The 13747-nt window shown below is 35.8% G+C and overlaps 1 protein-coding gene across 2 annotated transcripts in view; it reads right to left on the bottom strand.

Moving 5' to 3' along the window:
• The window catches only part of IQCB1 (IQ motif containing B1), a 73056-nt gene that overhangs the window by 7763 nt on the left and 51546 nt on the right, over window positions 1-13747 (bottom strand). For both annotated transcript variants that reach the window (XM_011971594.1, XM_011971595.1), the window contains one exon: window positions 7975-8106. In XM_011971594.1, the coding sequence (XP_011826984.1) occupies window positions 7975-8106 (132 nt within the window). The remainder of the gene's footprint in view (window positions 1-7974; window positions 8107-13747) is intronic.

Here is a 13747-nt window from a genome sequence, read left to right as displayed (position 1 = left end):
CTATTCACAATAGCAAAGACTTGGAATCAACCCAAATGTCCATCAGTGACAGACTGGATTAAGAAAATGTGGTACATATACACCATGGAATACTATGCAGTCATAAAAAAGGATGAGTTCGTGTCCTTTGTATGGACATGGATGCAGCTGGAGACCATCATTCTCAGCAAACTATCACAAGAACAGAAAACCAAACATCGCATGTTCTCACTCATAGGTGGGAATTGAACAATGAGATCACTTGGACACAGGAAGGGGAACATCACACACTGGGGCCTATTATGGGGAGGGGGCACGGGGAAGGGATGGCATTGGGAGTTATACCTGATGTAAATGACAAGTTGATGGGTGCTGATGAGTTGACGGGTGCAGCACACCAACATGGCACAAGTATACATATGTAACAAACCTGCACGTTGTGCACATGTACCCTAAAACTTAAAGTATAATAAAAATAAAAATAATAATTTAAAAAAAGGTCACAATATTTCTCCATTGTTTCCTTTTAGAAGTTTTATAGTTTTAGGTTTTGCATTTAGGCCTATGATCTACTTTGAGTTAAATTTTGTATATGAAGTGATGTATGGCTTCAAGTTCAATTTTTTTAATATATGGATAGCCAATTGCTCCAGTTTTTCTACTATATTAACTGTGCATCTCTGTCAATAATTAGTTGGCTATACATGTGGATTTATTTCTGGATTCAAGTATATTCTACTGATTTGTTTTTGTATCTTTGTATCAATATCACTGTTTTGATTCTATAGCTTTATAATTGCAATCAGGTAACGTTAGCCCTCCAACTCTGTTCTTTTTTGCAGTTTCTTAGCTATTCTATTCTAGGTCCTTTGTATTTCTATATGAATTTTAGAATCAGTGTGTCAATTTCCACAAGAAAAGCTGATGGGATTATGATTGTGCCGAATGACATTCTGCCTTGTTCCTAATCTTAGAGGAGAAACATTCAGTCTTTTGTCATTGAACATGATGTCAGTTGTAGGTATTTCATAGATATCTTTCATCAAGTGGAGAAAATTTTCTCCAAATTCCCAGTTTGTTAAGATTTCGTTCTTGGGGTGTGTGGGGTGTCAGGGCTAGATGTTGTATTTTGTCAAGCTCTTTTTCTGCATTTATTGATATAATAATATGATTTTTCTTAGTTTGAGTCTGTTAATATGGTAAATTATACCTGAGATAAACTTTACTTGTTCATGATATACTAGCCTTTCAACATATTATTAGATTCAATTTGCTAAATGAATAACTATTTTGAGATTTATCCATGTTGTTAAAAGTTTTAATGTTTAGAATTTTGAGATAAATGTTCATGAGGAATATTGTTCTGAAATTCTTTGCTTGTAAGGTCTCTGGTTATGGTGTCAGGGTATTGCTGGTCTTATAAAATGAGTTGGAAAGTATTTCCCCTTCTTCAATTTTTTATGTAATTGGCATTATTTCCTTCTTAAATGAATCAGTGAAGCAATCCAGCCATGCAAGTTTTCTTGTGGAGAGGTTTTCAGCTACAATTTAGTAGACATATAGATTTATGAGATTATTCACTTTATCTATTCTCAGGTGAACTGTAGTAATTTGTCTTTTGAGGATTTGTCTATTTCATAAAAATTGTTGTATTGGTATAAAGGTACTAATATTCTCTTATTCTTCAATATCTGTATAGTCTATATTGATGTCACTTCTCTTACCTCCTGATGTTGGTAATTTATGTCTTTTTCCTGGTCAGTCTGGCTGCAGTTTTATAAATTTTATTGATCTTCTCAAACAATCAGCTTTTAGTTTCATTTATTTTTCTCTATTGCTTTTGTTTCCTAGTTTATTGATTTCCCTTTGATCTTTATTTCCTTTCTTCTGCTTACTTGGAGTTTAATTTTCTCCGTTTCTAGTTTCTTAAGTTATAAGCTGAGGGTTTTCTTGTTTTTGTTTTTTAGTGAGAAAGGAGGGGCTGTCTGTTTCTGTTTGTTTTTTTTTAAAGAGACATAGTCTTGCTATGTTGCCCAGGCTGGAGTACAGTGGCTATTCACAGGCACAGTCATGGACCACTATAGCCTTAAACTCCTGGGCTCAGGAAATCCTCCCGCCTCAGCCTCCCAAGTAGTTGTCACAGGCTACTGTGCCCAGCTCTTTGAGGCCTTTGATTTGAGACCTATCTTCTTTTTAAAATACAGGTGTTTAGTGATAAAAATTTCCTTCTAAATACTGCTTTTGGGGAATCTACAAGTTGTGAAAGGTGGAGTTTTCATTCAGTTTGAAATACTTTATAATTTCCCTTCTGATTTCTTCTTTGAGCCTTTGGTTATTTAGAAGTGTGTTGTTTAGTTTCCATATAGTTGGTAATATAACCAGAGATATTTCTGTTATTGACTTCTAACTTAATTCTATTGTGGGCAGAGAATATACTTTGTATATATATATTTTTTAGTTTATTGAGATTTATTTGATGGTACAGAACATAGTCCATCTTGGTAAATATTCTATGTGCAATGTTCATTAAGAAGAATGTTATTTGGTGAAGTTTTCCAAAAATGTCAATTAGATCAAGTTGTTTAATAGTGTTGTTCATATCTACCATATCCTTGCTGCTTTTCTGCGTGCTTGTTCTATAAGTTGTTGTTGAGAGGGTTATTGAAAGAATTGTGGCTTTATTCCTCATCACAGTTCTATCAGTGTTTGCTTCATGTATTTTTTTATTGTGGTAAAATATACATAAGATTTATCATTTTAACCATTTTTAATTGTACAGTTCAGTGGTATTAAAGTACATTCATATTGTTATATGACCACTGCCACTGTCCATCTCCAGAACTTTTATATTTGCCCAAATTGAAATTCCATACTCTTTAAATACTATCTTCTCATCCTACTCCCCAACTTCTACTCCTGAAAACCGCAATTCAATTTTCTATTTCTATCAGTTTGCCTTCTCTAGGTATCTTAGATAAGTGGAATCAGATAATATTTGTCCTTTTGTATCTGGCTTATTTCAGTTAGCATGTCATCAAGGTTCATTCATGTTGGCTACATGTATTTTGGAGCACTGTTATTAGGTATATAAACATTTAAAATTCTTATGTCCTCTTAATTGATTCCTTTATCATTATACTTGTTCCACCTTTTTTCATATTTAAAGTATGTTTCTTGTAATCAACATATAATCAGGCTTTTTTATTCAGTCTGCTACTCTGCTTTTTAATTGGGGTGTTCAGACCATTTTTAGCTATTGTAATTACTGATACAATCACATTTGAGTCTATCATTTTGCTTTCTTTTTGTCCCATCACTTTATTTTTCCTCTTTTTCTGCCTTTTTTGATCAAGTATATTTTATGATTCAATTTCATCTCTTTTGTAGACTTATTAGCTATTTTATTATCAGTCGTTAGCTATAACTCTTTGTTTTTTAAATTTTAGTGGTTGCTTTAAGGTTCATACCATACATGGTTAACTTATAAATCTACCTTCAGATGATAACATATCACTTCATATACAGTATAAGAACCTTTCAATAGTATAGCAATCCCCCAGTTATCCAAGGTTTCACTTTCTGTGGTTTCAGTTACCTGCAGTAGAGTACAATAAGATATTTTGAGAGAGACAGAGAGACCACATTCATATAACTTTTATTACAGTATATTATGATAATTGTTCTACTTTATTACTGTGGTTGTTAATCTCTTACTGTGTGTAATTTATAAATTAAACTTTATCATAAGTATGTATGTATAGGAAAAAACATGATATATACAGGGTTCGGTACTATCTGCAGTTTTAGTCTTCCATTGGGTGTCTTGGAATGCATCTTCTGAGATTAACGGGGGACTACTGTATATTTACCCAAGTACAGTCATGCCTTGCTTAACGACAGGAATAGGTTCAGAGAAATGTGCTGTTAGGTGATTTTGTCACTGTGCGCCTGTCGAGTGTACCTACACAAACTTAAATGGTATAGACTACTACCTATGTAGGCTATGTGGTATACCCTATTGCTCTTAGGCTACAAATCTGTACAGCATGTTATTGTACTGAATACTGTAATCAATTTTAATGCAATGGTAAGTTTTTGCATATGTAAACATATAAAAATATAGAAAATGTCCAGTAAAAATATGCCATTACAATATTATGTGACCACTGTTGTATATATGGACCAACACTGACTGAAAATTCATTATGTGACACATGGCTGTAATTACCATTTCCAGTGCTCTTAATTTCTTTATGTAGAGCCAGATTTCTCTCTGGTGTCTTTTCCTGGCATCATTTTAAACAGAAATGTTAAGTGTTTTACACCTTAAAGAACTTAACATTTCTGATTTACATTCCCACCAACAGTGTGTAAGTGTTCCCTTTTCTCCACATCCTTGCTAACATCTGTTGTTTTTGACTTTGTAATAATAGTCATTTTAACTGGTATAATATGGTTATTTATTATGATTTTAATTTACATTTCTCTGATGATTAGTGATATTGACCATTTTTCATTGTTTGTTGACCACTTGTATGTCTGTTCATGTTTCTTGCCCACTTTTTTTTTTTTTTTTTTTTTTGAGACAGGGTCTCTCTCGGCCGCCCGGGCTGGAGTGCAGTAGCATGAACATGCCTCACTGCAGCCTCAACCTCCTGAGCTCAAATGATCACCCTACTTCAGCCTCTCAAGTAGCTGGGACCGCAGACAGGCACCACCATGCCTGGCTAATTTTTAAATTTTTTGTAGAGACCAGGTTTCACCATGTTGCCTAAGCTGGTTTCGAATTCCTGGGCTCAAGTATTCCTCCTGCCTTGGCATCCCAGAGTGCTGAGATTATAGGCATGAGCCACAGCATCCGGCTTTGCCCACTTTTTAATGGGTTTTTTTCTTCTTGAGTTGAGTTCCTTGTAGATTCTAGATATTAGCCCTTTGTTAGATGTATAGCTTTCAACTATTTTTTCTCATTCTATAGGCTGTTTACCGTTGATTGTTTATTTTGCTGGAGAGGAGTTTGCAATATAAGCATGTAAATGTGCATTTTTACTCCCTCAATCTATATGAATAAAAAGAATTTAACATTTTTTATAACATTTCTGGAATGTTAAATTCTTTTTTGGTAGTGCAAGTGTCCTGGTGATCAAGTCTTTCAGCTTTTGTATGTCTGAAAAAGCTTTTTTTTAACAATTTTTTTTGCCAGGTACAGAATTCTAGGTTGGACAACTTTTTTTCCTTTCAGTACTTTAAAGCAAGGTATCTTCTTGCTTGCACTGTTCCTACTGAGCAATGTAATTTTTGTCTTTATATAACATTTAAAATTTTTTTTGTTTTTAAGATTTTCACGTATCACTGGTTTGACAATTTTGATTATGATATTCCTTGGCACAGTTTTTTCCATGTACTTGTGCCTTAACTGGTTTGGGTATGGGCTTATCATTTTTAGTTTGGAAAGTTTTCAGCCATTATTTTTCTCTACATTTCCTTCAGGGATTCCAATTTTTCATTTATTGGGTCACTTACAGTCCCACAGCTCAGTAATGGTCTTTTCAAATATTTTTCTCTTTTTTCCCTCTCTGTGACTCATTTTGTGCAGTATCTACTACTATGGCTTCACCTTTATTATTAATTTATTATTAGACTTCCACCAGCAAAGTCTAATCTGCTATTAATTTGATCAAGTATATTTTTCACACCATACTTTGAAGTTTTTATCTCTAGGAGTTTGATTCAGGTATTTTAAAAATATTTTCCATATTTCTACTTGACTTTTTGAACATATAGAATACAGTTATAATGACTGTTTTAATGCCCTTCTCTGCCAATTTTAACATCTATGTAATTTCTGGGTTGGTTTGATTGAATATCCTCCTCATTATGGGTCCTATTTTCCTACTTCCATGCATGCCTTTAATATTTGATTAGCTGCTAGACATTGTGACTTTTACCTTGTTGGGTGCTGGATATTTTGACATTTCTTAAAATTTTGAGTCTTTTTTTGGAATGCTGTTAAATTACATGAAAACATTTTAATCTTTTTTTGACTCTTGATTTTATAATTTGTTTGGCAGAATGGAGCTGTCTAGGCTAATCATAATCTACTATTAAGGGAAGGTCTTCCTGAGTACGCTTCACCAGACCCTGTGAATTATGAGTTTCTCCAGCATATTTGATGGGAACAGGCACTATTCCTGGACCTATGTGAGTTCCAGACACACTTCTGTCTTACCTTTTCAGATGACTGTTTGGAAAATTTGGCTTTAGATAATTTCCTCACATGTACATGCTGATTAGTATTCTGGAGAATACTCAAGGGGTAGATTCTGTAGATACCTGGGGTTCTCTCTCTTTGCAGCTCTCTTTGCTCTGGTACTCTGTTCTATGAAGTCTAGCTCCCTTGGTGTCACCAGACTCTCAGTGCCATCTCCTTAACTCAAGGATTCTAAAGAGCTCTTCTCTTCCTTGAGCTATGGCCTAAAAACTCTTTCAAGGCAGTAAGCTGGGGTAATTATAGGGCTCGCTTTGTTCCCTCTCAGAAATTATTGTTCTTTGTTGTCTGATGTCCAGGGTCTTGAAAACGATTTTCTCATACATTTTTATCTGTTTATGTTTGTTTCTTTTTCTGGTTGTTTCAGGCAGGAAGTAAATCTAGTCCCTGTTACTCCATCTTGGCCAGAAACAAATGTCAGGACTTTTTCCACTGTCTACCTCTTTATGGTAATCACAGAGGGCCTGACATAGAAGGGTGGTTTTTTCCTCCTCTCTTTCTCCACAGACTCCACAGACTCCATTAGGTTTTGGGTCCCTAAATACAGATAAGCAGGAGGGGAAAAGTAAGAGGGCTTACTTACACTTCTTGGACTAAGCTATGCTATCCAATTCAGGTTTTACCATTGCTGTGTTCCAGTGATTACCAGATACATGCTCAGCTACTAATATATTTGCACTTCATTTCCATTTGTATAGTGGTTTTTGTTTGTTACAAAAAGTCCTTTCATTTTGGGCGCTCTGGAGGAATGAAAGGGTGAATGATAGGACTGCCTAAATATCACATCAAACCTCTAACATCAGTTATCCAGAACCTTCAAATTTGAGAAGTGTGTGTGTGTATCTGTGTGTGTGTATGTATGTGTGTGTGTGAGAGAGAGAATGAACTCAGGCACAAACACCACCACCATAATCACAACAAAACTCATGAAAAGCACCAAGATACACTATGAGTGGTTGGTTCAAATGAGGGAATAATTCTGATAGATTGAAATGTATAAACTGCCAACTTTGTCCATAAAATTACAGAAGTGTGAAAGCATGGGAGAAACTGTAAGAGTAAAGAAAGTAGAGGTAATCAGCAAAGGTGCAGGTGATTAAAATTAATGACAGGAGTGGTGAGTTACTCCCAAGGCAGAAAGGGAAATGACCTTTGAAGACACATAGGAGTAGATGGTCAAGAATTCAGGTGGGAGAAGTGAATAACACGTGACCTGCAATACTGTGGTCATAGAAAGTCAAAGATATGGACATTTCTGTTGGGATAAAGGCGCTAGCAGTATATTTGTGGTAAGATCATAAGAGGCAAATAGTCAAATGCTATATCTTATTGGCTTCTGGAGGTACATTAGTAGTCCAACAAATGTAAGAATGAATAATCATTGATTGACAATTACATATACTCTTTCTGGAAGGTTCAAAATAGTTCGAGTTTTACTGTATATTGCAAAAGAAGCAATGAACAAGTCTTATTGACGTAGTATGGGAAAAAACTGATTTAAAGCAGAGTCTCCTTCACCACTGACTATACCTCTATGGCTATGTAACTATAAAAAGATATACCATGACTTCTATGGAAAAGCCAATGCATTACCTTATACCAGCAATAAATGTATACACACACACACACACACACACACACACATATATATATATGAGAGACACTGTTTTGTTGATCAATATCATGCACTGGAATAATGTAATACTGATATGGCACAGAAGCCTACATACCAAATGTCTTCTGACGTAGTCATCCACTTGTTGCTTCAGTTCAACTCGGCGTGCATCAGTGAGTTCTTGGAGTCCTTGCCAAGAAGCAAATAGTTTCTTTTTCTTATGGCACTTTGCTAGGAATTTAAGTGCCTGGAGGAAAAAAAAATTGAAGGTTTGTGATTTTTCTCCCCTAACTAATAGAACTATTTTCTCACTACAACATATGGTAGTGACCACATTGCAATATTGATTAACTCTGAGTGTGTATAAGGAGGGGAATGGGACTGTGACAAGACGCAGGAGAATAGTGATTTTGAAAATACACAGTCTTCTGTAGTGCTTTTTACAAGGATATAGTCACGTATTATTTGTGCAGTAAGCAATGAAGAGGAAAAAAGCAATAGATTCTAGTCTCAATTCTAGTCCCTCATAAACTATGATTCTGGACAAGTCACTTGATCCCTAGAGGACAGATTCTATGTCTATAGAAAAAAGGGGCCTTAATTCTACACAGCCTACAGGATTGTAAACACCTAGGAGACAGTATATTTCTGTCTGAATTATTTCCCATGTCCTTCAGAATGGACTCTGGTAAAAAGAAATTTTGTAATAGGCATGATATGGGACAAATTTGTAAATATTCTTCCCAATTGTTTTCACTCTTCTTGTGTCTTTGTTGTTTTTATTTTCATCAAAGTTACATGTTCCCATTATTTAAAGCAAGGGTCAGCAAATCATTGCCCACAGGCCAAATCTAGCCTGCTGCCTGTTTTCATAGGGCTTGAGAGCTAAAAATGTGTGTGTGGTTTTGTTTTCGTGTTTTTGTTTTGTTTTGTTTTTTCATTTTACATTGTTAAACAATTTAAAGGGAAAAGAATATTTAGTGGCATGTAAAATTATATGAAATTCAAAATCTAATGTTTACAAATAACTTTTTTTTTTGAGATAGAGTCTCACTCTGTCACCAGGCTGGAGTGCAGTGGCACAATCTCAGCTCACTGCAACCTTCAACCCCCCAGGTTCAAGCAATTCCCCTGCCTCAGGCCAGAGTAGCTGGGATGACAGGCGTGCACCACCGCACCCGGCTAATTTTTGTATTTTTTAGTAGAGATGGGGTTTCACCATGTTAGCCAGGCTGGTCTCGATCTCTTGACCTTGTGATCCACCTGACTCGCCCTCCCAAAGTGCTGAGATTACAGACGGGAGTCATCGTACCCCACCTCTACAAATAACATTTTACTGGAACACAGACATGCTCATTTGTTTACTATTGGCTATGGCTGCTTTTGTGCTATAACTGAATACATGTGACACACTGCATGACCTGCAAAGCTTAAAATATTTTATTATATAGCGCTTCCCAGAAAAGTTTGCTGATATAACTCTATCGTTTAATGTGTCAGTTTCATAAGAATTACTAGAATGCTATTGTTTAATTTGTCAGCTTCATAAGAATTACTAGAATTCTTACTAGAGTTACCCATTTACCCTGTCCCCTGACTCAAGGGCAACAATTTAATTCAGTTTATTCTTTTGACATTTAGCTCTGCCTATTTTTCTGTGATTTTTTTTTTTTTCAGATATAGGTATTACCTATTGATTTTCTTGTATGAAAGGTATGAATTTAGCTCTCTTTCACTTGCTTCTACTCCCCATCCATCCTGTATTATTATATCATAATTTTAGTTAAATTAATGTTCAATGTTTGTAAAATTATGACCACATAAAGGCTATTCACTTTTGAACAATATAGTATACTATAATTACTTTTCCTTCCTTGCACATTTTTATTTTCTCTGGAATTATTAATTCTCTTTTCTCCCATGCTTTGTTTTCCATACTACCGATTATATTTTATAAACTCTGCCCTACTTTTCAACACATTAAAATACATCAGGCATTCTATCAAATTCATTTTCTTGGACACACTTTCTGGAGCTTCCTGATCTGCTCTCTATACCTTGGGCATAGCTGTCATCCTGTGGTCTCCATTCACCATCATCTCGGTGACTACTTTTTATCTTTCTCGTGTGTTTCTTGGATTCCATGTTGCCTTCTTTCTCAGGTTATTCCCTCTTATCTAAAAATGTCTTTGGTCTGTCCTTATCTTTAATTAATAATTTGGTTGGGTATAGAATTCTAGTTGGAAATCATTTTCCTTCAAATATGTGACAGTCTCACTTCAATACTTTTTAGCTTCCAATGTTGCTGTCAAGAAGTCCTTTTGTTCCTAGTACATCTCACAGTATTATGAAACAAATGTGGAAGTGTTTCTGTCACTGTATTGGACACTTAATTGGTCCTCTTAATCTAAAATTCGTGACATTCAGTTCTGGGAAATCTTCAGTTATTTGACTTTTTCTCTTCTGTTTTTTCTTGTTCTTGATTTCAAATGTTTGGCTGTTTGACCTCCTAGACTGGCAGTGTTTTCTATCCATCTTTTTTTTTTTTTTAATTAAAGATTCTACCTTTTTTTCTTTTTCTAATGATATTTCATATGTTGACCAGGCTGGCCTAGAACTCCTGAGCTAATGCCATCCTGCTGCCTTAGCCTTCTGAGTAGCTGGGATTGCAGATGTGTGCCTCTGGCAAAATCTTTTTTCCTTGCTTTCTGTGAGATTTCTTTAACTTTTCTCCCACAATCCTTTTATTAGTCTTTCAGTTTTCCCTGTCGAATTTTATTCTGTGTGTTCCCTTTTATATGGTATCTTGGTTTTGTTTCATATATTATGTTTCCTTATCTCTCTGAGGATATTAATAACAGATTAAAAACATTTTTTCCTTATACCTGCAATGTTTATATTCTATCAAGTAGTTTTATTCCATTTGTTTTGTCTTTGGCTTTCCTTAGATATTCAGTGATAATTATCCTTTAGTTGATATTTAAGAGTGGGCACTAAGAAGCGGTTTAGAAAATTTCCCTAGTACCCTTTACTTTTTTGGTATTTTTTTTTAAGACAGGGTCTCACACTGTCATCCTGGCTGGAGTGCAGTGGCTTGATTATGGCTCACAGCAGCCTCAAACTCCTGGGCTCAAGTGATCTTCCCACTTCAGCTTCCTGAGTAGCTGGGACTACAGGTGTGCGCCACCAAGCCCAGTTAATTTTTTGTAGAGAAAGAGTCTTATTATATTTCCTAGGCTGGTCTCAAACTCCTGGGCTCAAGTGATCCTCCTGCCTCAGCCTCCCAAAGTGCTGGGATTTACAGGCGTGAGTCACCGTGCCCGGCCTTGTTTTCAGTATGGTACTTGAGTTTTCAACTGTGCTTGCATCCTTCTGTTGAGACTCTCTTCTTTCCTTCTATTCTCCCCTTTCATTTATTTTTCTCTTTTAGCAAATTTCCTCAATTTTTAGCCACCGGAGAAACAACGCCTCTGTTTTTGCATCAAGTAAGAGAAGAACAGAAGGTGGATAACCGTTCTGGCCTTTCTTTTCCTGCCGAGGACACTAATAACCGGTTCTTCCTGAGGGACGAGTTCATTGAAAGGATATTCCTACTCCTTTATACTCCTTTATGTTACTTTTTTTTTTTTTTTTCAGGCTGGATCTCATTCGTATTGTCCAGGCTGGAGTGCAGTGGTGTGATCACAGCTCACTGCAGCCTCAACTTCCCAGGCTCAGGTGATTTTCCCCACTTCAGTTTCCCAAGTAGCTGGGACTACCATACGTGCTACAATGCCTGGCTAATTTTTGTATTTTTATTAGAGATGAGGTTTTGCCACATTGCCCAGGCTGGTATATTACTTTCAATGAGGCTAATGAATTATTTCCCATTTTTTTCTTAGCAAGGTCAGTAGCAGTGCCAACAGAAGTATAATGTGAGTCATATAAGTAATTTCAAATTTTCTAGTAGTCACATTAAGAAAATAAAAAATGGGCAAAACAATATTTACTGAGTTATATAAAACATATAACTCTGTATACACAAAATATTAGTATTTCATCATGTAATCAATATAAAAAAGTATTAATGAGATACTTTACACTTTTTTTCATGCTATGTTTTCAAAATCTGGTGGGTATTTTATACTTACGACACATTTCAATTTGGACTAGCTACATGTCAAGTTCTTCATAGCCAGCTACGTATGCTTAATGATTATTTTATTGAACAGTGCAGGTCTCTAGTGTGTCTTAGAAAAGGATACCTTAGGCCAGGCACAGTGGCTCACACCTGTAATTCCAGCACTTTGGAAGGCTGCAGCGGGAGGATCACTTGAGCTCAGGAGTTGGAGACTACCCTGGGCAACAAAGTGAGACTTAGTCTCTACTGAAAAAAAAAAAAAAAAAAAATTAGCTGGGCCTGGTGGTGCAAGCCTGTAGTCCCAGCTACTGTGGAGGCTGAGGTGGGAGGATCTCTTGAGCCTCGCAGATCAAGGCTGCAGTGGGCTATGATTGTACCACTGCACTCCAGCCTGGGAGACAGAGAGAGATTCTGTCTCAAAAAAAAAAAGAAAGGATGCTTTAAAAATATGGCAAAATGTATCCTTTATTGACTATTGCCTTGTTATACTTTTCTCTATTTTTCTATTTCTTTTCTCAGTGTACTTTCCCATTTTTCTTTCTCTTTTCCTTCTTTGAAAGTAATTCTTGGCCAGGCATGGTGGCTCACACCTATAATCTCAGCACTTAGGGAGGCTGAGGCAGGAGGGTCACTTTAGCCCAGGAATTCAAGGCTGTGATGCACTGTGAACACACCACTGTACCTGGGTGACAGAGTGAGACCACGTTTCTTTAAAAAAAAAAAAAAAAAAAAAAGTAATCCTCTTATTTCCTTTTCCATTTTGGCTAACTTCACTTTGACTTCATCTTATTTTTATTAATGAGATGCAAAGACTATAAACATGACTTTGACCCATCCCTTTTTGCTCTTAAACAGAGACGCATTCCTTTTTTTTATTAATGAGATGTAAAGACTATAAACATGACCTTGACCCATCCCTTTTTGCTCTTAAACAGAGACTCAATTACCTTTTTTTTAACCAGATATGAGGCAAATGCGACTAATCTTCCTTTTGTGCCACTGGAAAGTATAAAAGCCAAAACAACTTTGCCTTCATAGCCTTCAGATACATTCTTATAATGACCCCTACTTCTTTCTCTAAGAAATGATAGGCAAACCAGGATATTTCACTTTATAGTAGAGGATCCTTTTACAAAGTATTTAGGGTCATCTAAATCAGGCAAGGTAGTAAGTCAACTTAATAAGGGCCCACCTAATTCTATGACAGGGAAGACTTTAAAAAGGAGGTATTTATGAGTTAAAAGTGTTAGAAAGAAGCCAAAGGTTCCTCCAAAGGAAGTGTCTCCAACCCTGATATCAACTGGTTAATCCTTAGATGACTTTGTTTTGCAGAAGGTAAATATCAGGAGTATGTGTGATTCAGTGATAGTGCAGGACTGTTTGTTGCAGATACAACCTGAGATCCCCAGAAGAGCCTGAAGAAGGAGTAGGAGGCAGGCATCTCTTCCTATTTCTCTAGCATTTATTCTACTATGTTTTTGGATGATTTAAAAAAAAAAAAAAAAACTTTGTAAAAAGTTAATCACAGAGACTGTTCAAAATCTATCACAGTAGAAAACTGAAATTGACCTAAAAATTCAATAACGGATTGTTAAGCTAAATGCTATAGGACCTGAAATCCTAATATGAAAGTTAACCATGTATAAGACAATAACTGGATGTTAGGAAAACTGGTCATTAAATTTTAAAAACCACCTTGTGCTATGCTTTTCCAAGGCAACAAAATAGTACTATGCTCTAGAGAGATCACAGAAAGATTGCTATTTAA

This window comes from Mandrillus leucophaeus, unplaced genomic scaffold (genome assembly GCF_000951045.1).
Source record: "Mandrillus leucophaeus isolate KB7577 unplaced genomic scaffold, Mleu.le_1.0 Scaffold123, whole genome shotgun sequence".
NCBI classification, from domain to species: Eukaryota; Metazoa; Chordata; class Mammalia; order Primates; family Cercopithecidae; genus Mandrillus; species Mandrillus leucophaeus.
Note: the sequence above shows the minus strand (reverse complement) of the source record. Positions and strands in the feature narration are given on the sequence as shown.